This window comes from Bactrocera tryoni, chromosome 2, assembly GCF_016617805.1.
Source record: "Bactrocera tryoni isolate S06 chromosome 2, CSIRO_BtryS06_freeze2, whole genome shotgun sequence".
NCBI classification, from domain to species: Eukaryota; Metazoa; Arthropoda; class Insecta; order Diptera; family Tephritidae; genus Bactrocera; species Bactrocera tryoni.
Genome location: NC_052500.1, coordinates 23,141,833 through 23,160,692, shown reverse-complemented (window position 1 = coordinate 23,160,692; position 18,860 = coordinate 23,141,833). Strand labels below are relative to the sequence as shown.

Genomic DNA, 18,860 nt, shown 5'->3' with positions numbered 1-18,860 from the left:
TTTCCAATTGGACCAGCAACCCTGACATTTAATTTTTTTCGCGGCAACCCGGTAAATGTACAAAAATCAATCGAGGCAAATCAAATTCTGCTACTGCTGCCAAAATTTTCAATTTGAAAAAATTCTAAATAAAAATTCTTTGCAAAATTTGCTCATCTTTATTAAATTAATTCCCTTACACATCATGCTAAGATCTTGCAACATAAAGTCGAGTTTTTAATTGAAACATTTGTGAAAAGTGAAGAGATTAAAAAAAAAAAAAAAATTAATATAGAAAAGTGTATGGAAAAACCGTCAAGTCGCTTTTGTGTTCATTTTTTCACACCGCCCATCTACCACCGCAAAAAAACAACATCAACTTAATATTGCTACAATTCTAACAACATCGTCGTCGCCGTCAACGTTTTCCGGGCAGCATAAACAATACAATTGGAGTATTTAAATTTATTCATTAACACAGCAAAATTGAACGGACCATTGATTTTTCTCAGTTGTTTCAGCATACTGCTGGAATTTTTAGCGTTTGGAAGTAGTAGTGCGACAAAGAGCTGCTAAAATGAGTAGGTTAACTTATTAAAAATGTACAATAGAATTAAATATGTTTTTATGTTTTTATATTTTAATTAATTTTATTTTATACGCTTTTATGTCAAGGACAAAAATGCCTGTCATCATGATGGTTAGGAACGATTTGTTTTGACTATATTTTTTCTTTTAATATGTACATATATTTTTTGTTTACATACTATTTGGTATGTGTTGCGATGTCGTCATCGCCGACAATGCCGCAGGCGCACAACAACAAATAATATCCTTAAATTCGTATAGGAAGCATGGGGTAGGATATTAATCGAGTGCCGTGACTCTAGACTTTAGAAGACCTTGCTTGTTTAAAAATGCATTAATTGACTTAATTTCGTTACGCATGTAAGATATATTCTAGTATTTTAATTGTGGCATAAATAGAAATTAATATTGATTTTTAGTTTGGTGAACGTGCATATATAAAATATTTATGAATAAATACATGCATACACTTAATTATTATAATGTCACTAAGATTTTTTTAATTGTTTTACTCCTAATATTTATTTGAATTATAAATGTTTAGTTTCTAGTTTTTTTTTAAATAAATACATATATATAATAATTTTTTTTTTTAATTTAAAAAGCGTTACACTCTGCAGAGACCTCTAAATCTAGTCCACAATTTTATTATTTATTCCTTTTTTGTAACAGGTGAAGAGGAGAACGATAAAGTCACTTTGGATCTCTCGCGGAAGCAATTGAAGAAAGTGCCAAAACAGGATGATGCCCAAAATGTGCGTGTACTCAAACTGGACGAGAATGAGCTGCAGAAGATCGACAACATCGACTCCTATTTGAAAATTGAAGTTGTAAGTGCGCTAACAGTAATAAAAACTACAGTAAAAATTAAAAAAAAAACTTTATTATATAACACATTACAGCTTTCACTTAGTAAAAACCAGCTGCTACGCATGTATGGCGTCTGTCGTTTACACTGTCTGCGCGAACTAAATCTCTCGTTCAATGGCATACTCTCCATTGAGGGCTTAAAAGATTGCATACATCTGAGGCATTTGAATTTGGAGGGCAACAACATAAAAACCATTGAGCATTTAAATAATAATATTAAATTAGAATATTTAAATTTGGCTGAGAATAGTATAGGCAGTATATCGGATATATCGTTTTTGAAGAATTTAAAGGTATGAAAATCATATAAAAACTTATTTAAAGAAAAATAAAAATAATTTGAAAAAAATAATAATTTTTACTGCTTTTCAGGAATTATATCTGCAAGGCAACCGCTTAACGCATCTCCGACAATGTGATAAATATTTACCCGTATCCTTGGAAATTTTAACCTTAGCAAAAAATTCTATTAGCGATTTAAATGAGATCTGCACGCTGTCTAATTTGTCAAATTTGCATAGTCTAACGTTGAGTGAGAACCCATGTATTATGATGACTGGCAACGCCGAGTATGTTTTGCTTATATTTGAAAATTTTGCGGCATATTTTAATACTACTTACCACACATTTCTTACAGCGGCTTCGATCATCGTCCTTTCGTGTTGAATTGGTGTATGAGTTTAAAAGTGATTGATGGCTTTGTAGTAGATCCCATAGAGAGGTATTTATATCGATAGATATTGAAAAAAATATATATTTATTGCTCTTAAATTCAAATGCAGCCTCAAAGCAGAATGGCTCTACAGTCAGGGGCGTGGGCGACAATTTCGCATTGGTGAACAAGCTCCTTTGGCTAAATATTTAAGTTCGGTTTGTCCACTTATTGGCAAAGCTTTGGAGAATGAGAATGAACGCAAATTACGTTTGATACTTAGCAAAGCACAACAGCACCAACGACAGTTGCAAGAGGAAATCTCAGAGAATTCAAATGCGTCGAGCAATAATTCACCTTCTTCGTGTAGACGAAAGACCAGCAGTCGCATACAATCACCGAGATGTAAGAAAATATGCACATTTAATTAATTGTAGTTTCGGTGCAACCGTAGCTGACGTTTTTTCTTGTTTTTTGTTTCGTTGTACCTCACATTTTAATTTCGCCTCTAATTTATTTTTAGTTTCACGTTTAAGTGGGCGTCAAGGCTCACCTGACTCAATGGTGAATAGCTATCATGGCAACACTTCAAGTGAAACGAGTAAGTAATTGGATTTGGAATAAAAATTCTGTAATTTTCAATTTCTTGCTTAAAAATTTTCTTTCAGTTACGAACAATATAAATCATACCACACCGATGACCACTTCTTTGATAGAGAATATTAAACATGATTCGATGCTAATGTCACAAAGCACATGTGATAGCTCAACAACCGGCGGTGGCAGTAATATGAATACACGCACGAATAATTCGCAGGAATCTACGCCTCGCACGATAACGCCAAATCCATATAACGGTTAGTGTGATTGAAATTTGTTGGTTAGGAAATGATATTTTTAGGTTAGGAGATGATATTTTTATAAGAAAATAATATTTTTAGCTTAGATAATGATATTTTTATACTTGGAAATTTTATACTTAGCATATAATATGATATTTTGGGTTAGATATCGTTAACTTAACTATCATAAGCTAATTGTGACGCTATTCGTATGAAATTTTTAGGCTAAGTATCGCTAATTTACCGAACATAAAATAATTAGGTTGCTATTCGTTCACTTTAATCTGCACTAGCTCAAACTAACGGTATTTTTCTATATTACAGATCAAAATTATACCAATATGCCCGTTAACGTTGGAGGTCCTTTGGCTGCCGCCTCCAAAATGGTGCCCGTACCAGAGGCACTCATGAGTCCAGATGTTTGTCCCGCCGCTGTGGCGCAACGCGTCACCGTCAACGCAATCAATACGCAAATGCAAAATTCGAAAACACACAAAAACAAAGGTGATTTCTGTTTGCTGTCAATTTTTTTATATTTTTCATTTCGGCATAAGAGATTTTTGTATATTGTATTTTTTTTACAAATTTTTTGTTGTACAACTGTCATTTATTGTTTGTAAATATGAGAGTCATCGATATTGAAATCGTTTTAGATAACAAACTCAATTCACCAAAGATGCGCAGTCCGCACTTGAAACGCAATACAGAACGCTATAGTCCCAATATGAGTCCACGACGTGGCAGTAGCACTTCGAATATGACACAGCAACATAACAATGTATCGAATTTGAATCGTGCTGTGGCCGCACATGCGCAGGCGCAGGTGGATAATCAAATGAAGTCGCGTCTAACGGGCAATACGATGCATGTGGTGGCGCCGGATACCGGCTCGGGCGGCATCAGTTCGGATGACGACAGCGATCACATAAATATTGACAAGTTGAAAACGATACGCAACAAGGCGGCACAGCGGTAATGCTAAATTATTGCGCTGCTGAGATTTTGGAAAAATAATTTTTATTTACAATTACAGCACACAACAACAACAGAAAGAGGCAAGTGTGCAACATGCAGAGAATCATGCTACAGAGTCTTCGGCGGTTGTTATACAGAAGATTTGGCGCGGCTATCGTACACGCAAGAAAACCAAGGATATTGCAGAGAAGCTGCTTAAGATACGCACACACGAGTATATTGAGTAAGCAGTGATTGAAACTCGCCACGTTTTGGCTTTCCTTATTAATATTATTTCTTCTGCTCTACTTGCAGCAAACTTACCAAAGACATGGAGCTCACCAAAGCGCAACTGGAGAACGAACGTAAAATACAGCAACTACAAATGCAGGCTATAAATGCGCTGTGGAAGAAGGTCTCCACAATGCAGGGTGGCGCAACAGTTAGTAGCGCCACAACTAGTATGACTGACAGCGCCGCAACTGCTACTGTGGACGGCGGTAGCAATATCAGTGTTTCGACGGAGAGTGGGCGTACCTTAGCGCTGGATAACAGCTCCACCGCCGCGGTGCACGACTTGGCCAAGACGTGTACAATGCTCACCAATCAGGTAAAGTCGTTGTTTATCTCTTCATATAAAACTCTTTTTTTTATAAAATTCGCGCTGCCAATAGGTGCAACAACTGCAAGGCTCCATGCGTGACATACTCAACTGCCTAACGTTATTCTGCAACTTGCCACAGGAGAATGTCAAGAAATTGCTTTCAGCCGGCGTAGCCGACGCACTGGCCACCAATGAGAAACGTGATTGCGCTGCTACGCAAACTGAAATCATCGCTGTGCACACACCACAAATTGAGAATCAAAGTAATTTTCCATTCTCAAAAATACGCCCATCAACATTGCCGCTGGACAAGCAGAAATGTGGCGCTGGCGCTGGTGGTTTGGGAAATACAAATCAACAGCAGACTATATCAACGAGCGTTGGTTGTGGCATGCAAACGCAACCATACCAACACTTGCAGCATGAACAAATCACCGAAGTTGCTGAGCCGGCAGAGCAGTTCAATGAGAGCGGCATACAGAGTGAGGACGTGCACAGCGTGGATGAGCAGGCCGATATGTGCGGTGAGAAATCCGATGGTGGCAAGGAATAAGCTGCAATTTCTTAATTTTCATATGTAAAATTTAATTGCGTGAAGTGAATTACCCAAGCAGTATAACGGTGTATATATTTGTTGGGTGTGTATATGTGGAAAAAGTGGAAGCTTCTGCGCAAAAAAGATCGCAGCTACGGAATGTTTCTATTCCTTTTCCACTTTCAATTTTATAAGTGCTATGCTTCTTTGTGATTTTTATACATGAGCAACCTGAATTAATTTCGGCGTCCACTCTCAGCCTTTGATAGTGTACATTTTGAATTTTACTCTTTTTTTGGTTCTTTTGTGGTATTTATTTGGTTTAAGCAAAATTTACAATTTTATGTACCTAATTTTATGGCTAATGATTTGTTAAAGAATTTTCCAAAACGATAAATGCGTAAATAATACAAACGGAAAATTATTTGTAAAACAAATAATGTTTGTACTCTTTTTTAATGGAATTTCGCAGATTTAGTAATTTAAATGAAACCAAACATTGAATGTGTGAACACAAGCTTGTTTTAACAGCTGTTATTGTGCAGCAAACAGAAGTGTAGAAATTAAGTTTTTATTTACTTTTTAATTTAAACATTACTAAATAACACCAAGTATATGTATTGAACGAGAATTCAATGTTTATAACTCGATTTGGTTACAACCAAAAGGATTTAAGAGTATAAGTATACCAAAGTTTGTGGCTTCAACGCTTACATGGCTATGTGTACAATGAGATTTTTCGCATACTTTTAAGAATTTACCATTTATAAACATAATTTATGAATTTTAATTTAGTTCTAAATTTAAATTATTTTCATTTGCATTCCATTGCTTTTAATTAAAAGAAAAGTACTATTCGTTGATAAATGTAGTGAATATTTAGCTTGGTCAACGACTCGTTTGTGAAAAGCTTAAGGCGACGTCCACTGAGGAGCACTGAATATGCTTTATAACAATTAAGATTTAAATAAATGCTTTCACTCATACAATTTAGCGAAAAATATTCACTAATACACAAAAAAGTTAGTGCTATGCTTACGAAAATAAAAATGCAAAAACGAAAATAAAAAAATGTAAATTTCGAGCTTTTGCACTTTTTACTGATTTATACACTCTAAGTAACATTTGCATCTTAAACATTGCAGAGTTTGAATAAAAATGCAAATAAAAGCAAAATTTGGAAAAAATCAACTCAGAAAAACTTGTGTTCGCTCCTATTTATTACAATACAAAACCTAGAAACCTATTCAATTAACATATTACTGAAATACTTTAGCTCTAAATAGTTTATAACATACATACGTAGTTGCAAAAATAACGCAAATTAGTTGATAGCACAGTAAAGCACTCATTTGTTGACAGTATAATGGCTTAGGTTGCTGCAGGTTACAGCCACAATATGACATTTTTAATCGTTATCACTTGAGTTCTCTTCATCCTCGTCTTCATCGCTATCACTATCTTCCTGCGTTTGCGCCGGTCTATTGGGATTTCTCATCAACAAGTCATCACCGTCTGTGTCTTCATCGCTATCCATTTCTACTTGTTCGTGTTCACGTTTTTTACCAAACGCTTTTGGCCATACACCCGCTTTGGTGTATTCCTTTATGTGTTCGGGTGTGAGGATTTTACATATTTCTGCCTTCACTTTGTCACCCTCTTCAATGGGTTCTACCAACACATAATCACCACGTTTAACCCAAACATTTTTACGAAACTTATTCGGCATGGATGCTAGGAAATTTTCCGCATTTGCTTCGGCTGTTTCCACTTCGTGCAGATTATTGCCACGACTACTGACCACACGCACAATTTGTTGCTTCTCGGTGGGCAGCTCGAAATCATCTTCCATCATTTCCTTAAGCACATGTTTGCGGCGTACTACGCGAGACATTTTGTAGCGCTGGTGATTTGTGAAAATAAGCATGTTAATTTGGAGTTGGTGCTTGTAAACAGTAAGCTGTGCGGTGTTTTACTCCGGACACAATAAATATATATTCCACGTACCTTTAGTGTATTCAAGATTTCAACTCGACTCGTTTTCTTATATGTTTCTTTTTTATGCAATGTTGTGCTTGTAAATGCATTTAAAACCAAGTTAATTTGCGAAAATTGCCGCAAAATGCGTGCTTTGGAATTTTTTGTTAACCACGAAAAATTCTCTACAATGACAATCAGCTGTTTGCGCATGAGTTGCCACAGCGTGTGGGAAATTATTTAGCTTCATTAAAACTCGTATTGAAACGATATAGCATATCGGAACGGAAACGTTGGCAGCCCAGAAAGTAACGGGAAATCGTCCATTTGTTGCAGTTTTTCGTCCGGGAGTACGTGTTTTAATTCGCAAATTTTTATTTGTAAGTTATAGTGTTTAAAAGTGTGTAAATATTAAAAAAAATAGTGAAAAGTAGTGAAAGTGAAGTGCGTGTAATGAAAATTACATGAAATTTCGATTCGTGATTAGGTTTTAAGCGTTTAAATTGTGTTTGTAAATATGAATCTTACGGCGTTACTTCCGCAGCCATTTTCAAATCATTCGGTCGCGTCGGGAATGTAGTTCGTTTGTATAAAAAGTTTGGTTAATTCGCGTTAAATATTCGTGTGTGTGTGTAATGCGTCGGGAAACAAGTTCGTTTGTATAATTTGGTAAATTCTGCGTTTAATTTGCGTTAAATATTCGTGTGTGTGTGTGTTAAAAATATGGACACAATTAAAATGCGTCGTTGGAGCCCTACGTTCTTGCTTACATGCATACATATGTGTTGGCGTAAAGGTTAGTGAAATTATATTACAAACATGCTTATGTGCCTATTTACATGTGTATAACCCAACATAGAAGCTGTAGATGCAGGAATTGCAAGTGGTCAGCAGCCATATTTAGAATTCCATTGCAGCAAATCTGTTCTAACGTACTTAAATTATTGAATGCGTGCGTCAAAAACTGACTATTGCTGCATTATTTAATCTATATACACATACAGAAGAATGCAAATATTTTATATTTCGTTACCATGCACTGCAGTACGATTATGTTACTATGAAAGTATCTTCTCTTCTGACTGTTTTTACGAAATTTATTTCTCTTTTTTTTTAGAAGTAATCTATTATAAAGCGTTATCGGTAATAATGACTGGTGTTATTGATTTCTTCATTTATAGTTTGTTAAATATTGCAAATAAATATAATACGACTTATAGAACCATCTAGTTCTCCAGTAATAACCACATAATAAATAGACAGAAGCAAATTTTTACTATGTCGGTAGAATATAAAATGGATCAATAACAATAAGCATATATTATTAAGTATTGAATTTAAATCCGACTTCCATTCCTCATTTTTCACATTTTTTCACTACTTGCCTTGGAAATTTTGCCATTCACACGAAATTCACTACAATGTCAATCAGCTGTTTCTGTGCTGCCAGAGCGTATAAAAAATGTGTTGAGCTGAAAATGTAAATATATTTGTATGGATGTGTGTGCATACATATACACATGCAGAAACAATATTGAATTTCAGAACGGAAATATAGTTGGCAACGCTGCATGCAGCAGGAAACGGTTCATTCATGAATATTTCCTTCCTTAAATATATTTTGGCAGTACATATGGAAATTAAATTAAAAATTTTAAATTATATTTTAAAAGTGAATAATACATTTAAAGTTATGTTATAATATTATCGAAATATTTAATATAGAAATAAATATAAGAAATTTTATTTGGGACTACGTTTTATGCGTATAAATAATTATTGTAAATTTGGCTTTACTTCGGAATCTTCTTCTTGAAATCATATTCCTATAGGAAATCAGTTAAAACTGGTAAATTTGTGTGCGCAAAAAATTGTAAAATTTTTTATTTAAATTTCGAGCGAAAACCCATTCGTAGAAATATATTCTTTTCTAGGTTTGTATGACTGTCAGTGATATCTGTGCCAAATGTCATGATTTTGCACCACGATAATATACTGTCCCATATCGCATTTTTTCTTTGTAAATTTTTCGCCAAATTTTCAACGACCGTTTTCGCTTGATTTAGCTCTGTGTGACTTCTGGCTGGTTATTCAGCAAAGTGAGATGACCGTTCCGGGGAAACCGTTTTGGGTCAATTCCAGACATTAAACGTCTTTTTGGGCAAAGGGTATTACTTTGAGGGGGATGATATACATAGATTTTGAAAAATAAATAAACAATTTTAAAATTATGAACAAAGTCTTACTATTTTTTGTTCATAGTAGTATTTAGTGGAAAATGTTTTTAAATAACCACGATTATTAGCTTTTCATTATTTTACTATTATTTTAGTAACAGTGTGACGGAGTACTACAAGTATTAAAATGAGATATGCTTTGAAAGATTTTTACATAATTATTTATTAGGTTTTTAGAGACAGCTTAAGACTTTAAGAAAATTTCATAGGGGGGAAATCTTGCTTGAATAAGAAAAAATATACTATGTTTTCTATATTTTTCACAATTTTACTTACAAAAAGTTAAATATTAAATAATTGACTGGCTCCAAACTCAATAAATTCGAAGTTTCTTCTGTATATAAGCCGTAGTAAAAAACTTTTTTTTCGTAATTCTTTAATTTAAGCGTTTTTATTTAACAATTTCGAATTAAATATTTTCTGTAGTTTAAAAAAAGAACAAAAATAATATTTCTTATATAAACTTAATTTAGTCTAAAGGCTAATCATTATATAAGGCTACTTAGCTAATATTACAATTATAATAAATACAATGCGTAAAAAGCTTTTAGAGCAATATTAATGTATATATGAATGATTTCGTAAAATAATTATATTTCTAACAATTTTGCTCTCATTCTAATAAAAAAATTCGAACTGTGAGACAAATTTTATTTTTTACTCAATCGCAAGATACGTTCCTTAAGGCAGCCTGGTGTCACTTTTGTCGTTTTCACCTTCTTACGTGATTGTGTTTGTATCTGTTTCGACTTGCGTAACCTAAAAAGTGATACATTTGTTTAAAAAAATTTATTTTTTGTTTTTGTTTTGTGAAATGTACTTACAAGTCGTCATACAATGTGGCTATCTCCTTCTTCCATATGTCCTTAAAGTCATTCGTGAAATTGGTCCAATACTCAAAGAACTGATCGGGTGTGCATTGCTCCAGCGCACGTGATTTTGGCGTAAAATGATAAAAACGCATTGTCTCGATGAAGGTTGAACGTGATTCATCCAAGTCTTTGTTGAGCTTATCAATCGTTTTGGTTGCGCTCTCTATAAACTCTTCCATTTTCGACTTAAACGGCTCCAAAGTGTTGGGGGTTGAGGCGCTCACAACACGTTCCGTCGTTTTTTGATTAGCTATAATGAGGAAAATATATATTATTTAATTTCGCATTAAACATTTTTGTTTCGTTAGTGATATTATTACGGTAAAGTCATTAAAAATATTGTTAAAATGTATTTCACTCTTCTATAACTAATTTTTAACCTCTCATTCTCCACTCACCTTTAAGTTTTTTATGCAGGTCCATTATTTGCTGTTTAACCTCATCGAAATCCACTTGTGCAGCACGCTCTACGTCCGAGGGTTCCGGTATAGGTAATATCATTTCTAGCAACTGTACGCCTTCCTTTCGTCGCCTACTTATATAGGTACGCACGATGAAGTGCAGTAACGTTGTATGTGACTCTTTCGATTTGACATCTTTGAGTTTGCCTAAAATCTCCAATGTAAAACCGTCCGCTTGACCTCTCTGTCGATTGCCACCGTTCATATAGTTACCCAGCGTCAATATTATAGCGAATACATGCTTTAAGTCTTCGCTCTCGATCAGATATTGCGAGAGTTGTGTGACAACCTCTAATTTTCGCGTAATTACCGTGGCGGCCTCTTCGAACTCAGCTTGGAAGACGATGCATGATATGCGCTCCGTAGACATTGAGATCTGTGAGATTTTGAGCAGAAATTGCTCGGGATAGTCTAGCGGTATGTCGCTTTGTGCTGCGTCCTTGATTAGTTCCAATTCCTCGTTTGTTGCTTTAATGTTAATAATCTGCTGCAAAGTTTCCAAACTAACCACCGATGTGTCGACGTGATAGATGGCGTGTTCGATCTCACAGAAGTCAACATGCAGACTCCGGGACACAATACCGACGTTCTGCGAACGTTTACTATCCAGCACCTTCATTGCCTTCACACGTACTACTTTTTTCTCTTTCGGCTTGCTAATGGGCACCACGGCCTGCCGTGAAAAAAGTTCGGTAAATTCGTCGATATTATCGAGATTTGTCTCCTCAATTTCCTGCCAGATTTCTTTGGGTGTTGCTGAGTCGACAGCATCATCTGGTGAGCTACCACTACCGCTGGAGTCTGTGCTGGCTTGTGGTGGTGGCGGTTTAGGTAGTGGTGCGTTCGTAACTATGCGTGTCCAGTAAAGCGGCTTCATAGGTTTGGGTGGGTTAACGGCAGTCTTTCGTAGAGCTGAAAGAAATAAATTCTTGAAGTAATTTAGATTTTCAAATAGCGCATATTTACTACTTACTATTCGTGGTGTGAAACCAAGAGCCTTCCGTTGGATTCGGCAGTGGCGCCGGCGTTGTGGAGGAAGGTGGTTTTGGCGCACCTGGTGGAGGTGGGGGTGGCACAGCTGAAACGTTTAGTGGAGGCAACGCAGGTGGTGGCGGTGGTGGTGGACCGGCTGCTGGAGCTCCGAGCGCTGGTGGTGGTGGTGGCGGCGGTGCCGGTGCATTCATGCCTGGCGGAGGAGGAGGTGGTGGCGGTGGCGGTGCTGTTGATGTTGGCGCTGTTGGAGGTGGCGGTGGCGGTGGCGGCGGTGCCAGTGCTGCATCGAATGGGGGTGGCGGCGGTGGTGGAGGTTTAGGCGCACTCGGCGCTACTTCCGCTTCCGTTTGTATTTCTTGATCACTGGTTTCTTTCGCTTTTACTTTGCATAGGGGACAAGTGGTTGTCGCCGTCACTAATATTTCATCAGTCTGTATTGCTATATCTTGTGGAGATTGCTTGGGAATAACGCCAGTTGGCGCTGCTGTTGGTTTATCAATTTCGTAAATAGTCGCTTCACTAGCATTTAGCAGATCGGTTAGTTCAATGCAGCGCTTAGATGGACGTCGTGTCATTTCGCTAACATTGAGCAGCTCGTTGACCACCGTGTGCACTTCGGTTAGGTTGCCACAGGCAAGCAGCCGCTTGCGGAGATTCTGTTGAAATGTGAGATCACCTGTGGTGGTATCCACTTGTACGCCCTTTGGTATGCGCGGCACTGTGCTGGGTGTACTGCAATGCGGCCAAACGGCTACTGTGTCCAACCGGCCAGGTGTCAGTGGCACAGATGTGGTTGGCGCCTCCGTGTGGGTCCATTGATACATATAATAAGGCTGAAGAAAACGAAAATGAAATTTCAAATAAGGTTAGTTTTTATAGTAATACTATGCATAACATTTTTACGAAGGTAAGCAACATTAATTCTTTCTAAATTTTCTCATATTTTTTTCTTCATACTAATATATTTGAGGGTTTTTGGATTGCTTTTGTTTAATTTGATTCCATTATACCTATAATGAATGAAATTTTCTCTAAAGTGTCAGATATACTCAATACTAAATTTGATCAGAAAATTTCTGAGCACCACTGTAATTTTTTACCAATAGAACTAGTGCCATTAGGAAAGGCTAAACATTGGAATTTCACCAATTTTCATTTAAAAAGTCCTCTTTAATTCTGAATTTTCATTTAAAGCAGGAACAATTGCAAGGAGCGGCACTTAACGAAGAAAAGCTTGTTAGCTACTGAAATACGGACCATGCCAAATTTGTTCGAGAGTGGCAAAAATATATCAGCGGAAACTCTCAGTTCTTTTGTGACCTCAAAATTTTTGGCAGTTTTATAAATGTTTTCCTTAGTTCATGGAGAGCTATCTCACTTTTTATTTTAGATATAGGTTAAGGCGCAAAACCATCCAAGTAGTCCTCTTAAACACTCTGAGCAACCGTTAAGGTAGAGAAGTAAGAACACTTCGAAGCAGTAAGTTACAGCTCAATGTTTTTGAGGTAGTGAAAATAGTCAGTTAGTCAGTCAGTATCAAAACACTGGGATACAAACATCGGAATCAATGAAAGTCCGCGTTATCTCCGATTGATCTCCATATGTCAGCTGTTTGATTTCGATACCAAAAGTTTGTCTGCCGGTTTTTTAGATTGCTACAACCATTTCTTTGTTCATCTGAAGATTGGTCTCCATATATCAGCTGTTTGTTTTCGACACCAAATGTATGTCTAGCAATTTTTACCACAAAAAAAAAATTTAGCAGCGATTTTGCTGGAAATTTTGTGTGTTTCAATGTAATTATGGCTACGGTATCGTTATGTACAGTGTTTTGGGGAGTCTATTTTACCGCGATCCAAGTAATTGAGTGACACATAAACGTCGGTAAGGGTCGTGAAATCTTCAAAAACTTGCTATTAGGTATATACGGGCTCAGGGAAGCACTGAACCGATTCAATCATGACATACAGACAGACTATTATCAAAACAAAATTCTCTCCAAATATCAATTATATATCTCACACATTGACCGATATTTTCATTAAAAAGTCAGCTGCAGGCACTGGAGCATATTCGATTCCTAAGGGGTAACCTAAGGACTTCCGTGGTGTTCCTGTAGTCCGACTTCTCTCAATTTTGCACTTTCACATAGAAATATCAGAAGAATGTTATGTAAAAAATTTAGTTGATATCGCTCCAGTAGGTCCCTAGATATGGATTCTCACCTCTGCCACGCCTACCGTTCAAATTTGTTATCGATTCCTATAAAGCTTTCCCACATAATTTATTGTCTTTGACGCAGTGATTTATTGATTTATAGTTCTTTTAGTATGATTATTTAGCTAAATTTGAACACAACAAAGTCTACTACTAATGATTTAATCTTGGGTATAAGATCCGGGAAAAACGACGCCGTCAACGGAAAACCCCCAAACGTAAATACGCCACGAAACCCTTAAAAGAGATCTCAGAAGTATGTAGGTCCATTCATTTGTCGAATTTTAAGAAGAAGCTCGGTTAAGCATGTAGTAGAGACCTAGGTCTATACGAGTATATGTAAAAATTTCTAATATTACGATCCATAATTCTTCTATATAGTTTTTAGAAGATCCCTTGAAACACGTGGCGTTTTGGTAGATGAAGTGAAGGAATGATATTTTCATCTATTTTTGTAAGATCTTCTACTTAAGAAATACTTAAAATCATTTAAGGCTTTGAGCGACACTCACAATGTATCATTGGCCTCAAATCTTCCTGTGGAAAATTAAATTCCTAAAAACATAACTGAACTGTGTAAAAGCAAAAAATTTAAAAATTTCATTTCCAACAGTATTGCCTCACATTACCTGGAGTTATGCAATGTACAGCACTTGTGACAAAAAAATTCGAAAATCACAACCAGGATAAGCCAACAGGGGACAGTGTAAGAATCTGCAATTCAGAAGTGTCGCGCGAAATAAGCAAAAGGGTAGGAGCAAACAACAAAAATAGAGGAAGAAAAAGAAGAAAAATCGAAAAAATTAGCAACATCATACTTACAATTGCACAAAGAGCGCAGCAACAGCCGTCGCGCAAATGAAAGCTGCTGCAAGAGGGAAGCTAGGAAGGGCTTCGAGTATCGGAGAAGCGCATAGCAATTTGCCAAGCCAAATTGTTAATGCCGAGGGGATTGAATATGCAATGGTATAAGGCAAAGGATATTGCGCGCTAACGAATATGAAGCGGGAAATGTGTAGGTGTGTGTGGTGGCGAATATATGTGTCTACAAACATTGTTTATACCCTGCACGGGGTATATTAAGTTTGCCACGATGTTTGTAATATCTAAAAGGAAGCGTTGGAGATCCTATATATATAAATTATCACCGTGACGAGCTGAGCCGATTTAGCCATGCTCGTCTGTCTGCTCGTCAGTATAGATGCAAAGTACTCTCTTATTTTTAAGATTTTGGTCTGAAATTTTGCATACGTTCTTTTCTCCCCGGGACGCTCCTCATTTGTCGGAACTGCCGATATCGAACCACTATAGCATACAGCTGTCATACAAACTGAGCGATCGGAAACAAGTCTTTCTATGGAGAACTCTTTTATTTGTCGAGATATATTCATGAAGCTCGACATGAATTATTACTTAGGACAATGGTGTAATCTCTGAAGAAATTGATCTGATCGGACCACTATAGCATATAGCTGTCATACAAACTGAGCGATCAAACTTAAGTCTTTGTATGGAGTACACTTTTATTTGTCAGAATATCTTTACGAAACTCGACACAGGTTATTATCAAAGGCAATGGTGTAATCTATGAACGAATGGATCGGATCGGATTACTATAGTATATAGCTGTCATACAAACTGAAAGATCGGAAACAAGTGCTAGTATGTAAATCTTTTTTATTTGTTAAGATATCTTCATGAAATTCGACATGGGTTATTGCTTATGGCAATGGTGTTATCTCCGAAGAAATTAAACTGATCGGACCACTATAGCATGTAGCTGTCATACAAACTGGACGCTCAAAATCAGAATAAAAATATTGGTACACCCTTTTTATGCCATAACAAAGCGCCTACGAAGGGTATTGCAGCTTCGGTGCAATCGTAGTTAACGGTTTTGTTTGTTTTGTTCTTCCTTCCAACATAAATGCTTGTGTATGTGTTGGTATAAACGTAAATGCAGGTGTATATTTGTGTAGCTGCTTGAAGTCATGCAATCTTTTTCAAAGTTAAACGTCACCAAACGTTGATTGGCATAACAAAATGTGTGGGTGTGAGGGGGCGAGGGGAAAAATGCTTGGTATTAAAAGGCTAATAGGTGCTGAGGTGCAAATCTTTACCCACACATATACATTTTTATATTTATGTGCATGTGAGCGTGTGTGTAGATGTCCTGCCGTTCACCTCCCAATTACAAAATTGCTAATACCGAATCACTAAATACATACATATGTATGTGTCCATATTCTATGTTGGATATGCCCCGTCACACACACACATATATACCGTCCACACTTGTGTTTGTTTACCGCTTTTTGTGGCGCATTTTAGGTTTAACAGCCGCTACATACTCCAACACTTCGCATTGAACACACACTCACACATACAAATGTTTGTATTTACCGTTGCATATGCACATACACACATTCATGCCACAAATGCATGTGGTTGTGTTTGTTTGTGCACTTGTTTGCAGAGTGCAAATTATCAACAGTGTGTAAACACTCTTCACAAATGGTGTGAAATGCGATTAAAGGTTCGTGTGTGTTTTTTTTTTCATTAATTTTTTTATTTTCATTTTTTTACCCTTTAAACTTGATTTGCATTTTTATGCGCGAACGTGTGTGGTGCATATGCTAGAGGTTGGTCGGGGAGAGCGCTTTAAAAATTTTCCAAAGTGTTTAGTGCCTTTGAGCGGCTGAAAGAGAGTATTTACTGTGTTTATTGATGGTGGTTGACTTATGAACATATATAGTACATTCATATATGTACTTACTACATACATACATAGTACATGCTTATGACTATGTTTCCATAAGTGCATTTATATATAAAACCACTGTTTCAGTATAAAACAAAAAGCAGATTCAATAAATAAAAAAGATATTGAAACAAAAAAAAAAAAAAAATTATATATACAAGCATTGTATATTGATAGTGTTCGAAGAAAATCTTTAATAAGTTCAGAGAAAGAGGAACGTTGTTAATCACACTTTTGTTGCTGTTGTGGAATTTACTTAGTGCAATTTAATGTTTTCTGCAAACTGGGATGAAATTAGAGGCTTAAGATTATCAAACAAACTTATTTTTTTAGCTTAAAGTGCACTTTTGGATTCTAAAAATTTTATTCAATTAGCAAAAATTTAAAAAAAAATTGTTCATCTGTCCTATCAACTGTCGTGTCGAAGTGTTGAGCCAGTAAACTTCGTGTTTTTCTCGAAATCGGATTTTTCAAATCAAGGCTACGCAAAAAAATTTAACTGTAACTGCACAATATGATTTTCTAGATATTTATCTTTCCACAATTTGACGTTTTCTTTAAAGACTGACATTTTGGAACAAAAAAATGATGTAAAGTTTTAAATATATATATATACCATATGTACATTACTAAAAAGTCTAATGTACATTAAGATCCCTTTTTATACTTTTGCAACATGTTGCCACAGAGCATAATAATTTTGTTCACCTAACGGTTGTACGTCTAACCTAAAACTAATCGATATAGATTGATTTGTAGGGTTATTTATATATAGTTATAAATAATCAGGATGACGAGACGAGTTGAAATCCGGATGCCTGTCTGTCTGTCCGTCCTTGCAAGCTGTAACTTGAGTAAAAATTTGGATATCTTGATGAAACTTGGTATGCGCGTTCTTTAGTTCGTAGATGCGCGTAATCGGACTACTGCCACACCCATAAAACGCCAATAACCGAAAACGTCTAAAGTGCCATATCTAAGCCCTAAATTAAGCTATAAAACTGGCATAGAGGATTGCAGTAGATAATGAAAAAAAATTGGGTACAAAATTTTGAAGTGTGGATGGCCCCGCCCTCTAATGAGTTTAATGCACACATCTCCTAAACTACTAGCGTTGCTACAACCAAATTTGCTGAACGCAAATATTATAAGAACTAACGAAAATGTGAAAACTCACTCCCCATATAACGGTACTATCAAATACTACATAAAGTGTAAAAATTGTACGATATGCGTGGCTTCGTCCACTTTTAGGGGAGAACACATATCTCGAGACCCGCTCGACCAAATTCGGTGTATGTCATCCTACTGACATGTCTATGTATCAATGCGAATATGAGTGAAATCGAACAACAACCACGCCTGCTTTGCATACTCGTACTATAGTAAATTTTAAGTTACACTTGATTCTTTCACTTTCCTGTGTACAAATCAAGACGAAATTAATATAACGGTATAAAACTTTGCACGAACATTGCGTTTAAAGTATGCCACTTTATGACCAAAAATTGTATAAATGGAACCAAAACAGTTCGATCTCCTGGGTACCGAATATGTGGACCCCAGTATCTATGGCTGACTTTTGACCGATAATATCGGTCAATGTGTGATATAATAGGTTGTCAAAAAAGTCTTGCGGTATTTTCGCTAGTTGGCGCTGAAAGCGCGTAGTTCTAGTGTTATTCGTCGCATCGGGTCATGCTATACCTGTTTGGAAAGCTCATTTCACGCGCTAACACGTGTTTGATTGATTGTCGTTTCTCTTAAGTCGTTCGTGAGTTATGGCGTCGCAAACATGGAGCAAAATAAAGAGAAAATCGGCATATTTTACAGTACTACTACGATAAAGGCAAAAATGCATCTCAAGCCGCAAATAAAATTTGTGCAGTTTATGGACCCGAACCATTTTCCATTGGTTTCAACTTTTTCGTTCTGGTGTGGAGGTGGTCGAAGATGCGCCACGCTCCGGAAGGCCTGTTCAGATTTAATACCTTTTTCATTAATCCTAGAATGGTTTTAGTGAAAACGACCTAAAACTATAGTTGATATACCAATATTTTGTTGTTAAACAATTAAAGTTAAAATTTTTATTGTATAAAGTGAGAGCGGATTAAGTTGGACGAACGCGATCGCTTGATCGGATTTTTGACAACCCATTATAATAGAAATTCAGAGAGACTCGCTTCTTGATAGTACTACATTTGTGTGTTAGAAATGGGTTGAAATGGGTTAATATTTCCTTTACCCACCATATTAATAATCTAAAGATTTTCGAACTTCCAGGTGATTTTATACCGCATATATCGGTCATCTTAATA

The 18,860-nt window shown here is 36.2% G+C and overlaps 3 protein-coding genes across 5 annotated transcripts in view; 1 reads left to right on the top strand and 2 right to left on the bottom strand.

Moving 5' to 3' along the window:
- The first annotated feature begins 67 nt into the window (after positions 1 to 67).
- Positions 68 to 6,215, top strand: LOC120767849. The gene is made up of 13 exons (XM_040094148.1): positions 68 to 560; positions 1,240 to 1,397; positions 1,470 to 1,730; positions 1,810 to 2,006; positions 2,075 to 2,158; positions 2,220 to 2,494; positions 2,613 to 2,690; positions 2,758 to 2,946; positions 3,256 to 3,435; positions 3,585 to 3,903; positions 3,965 to 4,129; positions 4,201 to 4,495; positions 4,560 to 6,215. Exons 1-13 carry the CDS (start codon positions 557 to 559, stop codon positions 5,040 to 5,042), a joined length of 2,688 nt encoding a protein of 895 aa, XP_039950082.1. The 5' UTR covers positions 68 to 556; the 3' UTR covers positions 5,043 to 6,215.
- An 8-nt stretch (positions 6,216 to 6,223) lies between these two features.
- Positions 6,224 to 7,197, bottom strand: LOC120767850 (probable RNA-binding protein EIF1AD). The gene is made up of 2 exons (XM_040094149.1): positions 7,032 to 7,197; positions 6,224 to 6,927 (listed from the first exon to the last, which is right to left on the bottom strand). Exon 2 carries the CDS (start codon positions 6,916 to 6,918, stop codon positions 6,433 to 6,435), a length of 486 nt encoding a protein of 161 aa, XP_039950083.1. The 5' UTR covers positions 6,919 to 6,927; positions 7,032 to 7,197; the 3' UTR covers positions 6,224 to 6,432.
- A 2,467-nt stretch (positions 7,198 to 9,664) lies between these two features.
- Positions 9,665 to 18,860, bottom strand: part of LOC120767376 (protein cappuccino) — a 73,582-nt gene continuing 64,386 nt past the window's right edge. For all 3 annotated transcript variants that reach the window (XM_040093355.1, XM_040093354.1, XM_040093356.1), the window contains 4 exons: positions 11,545 to 12,397; positions 10,509 to 11,483; positions 10,063 to 10,360; positions 9,665 to 9,997 (listed from right to left, as the gene is read on the bottom strand). In XM_040093355.1, the coding sequence (XP_039949289.1) occupies positions 9,889 to 9,997; positions 10,063 to 10,360; positions 10,509 to 11,483; positions 11,545 to 12,397 (2,235 nt within the window). In that variant the 3' untranslated portion in view covers positions 9,665 to 9,888. The remainder of the gene's footprint in view (positions 9,998 to 10,062; positions 10,361 to 10,508; positions 11,484 to 11,544; positions 12,398 to 18,860) is intronic.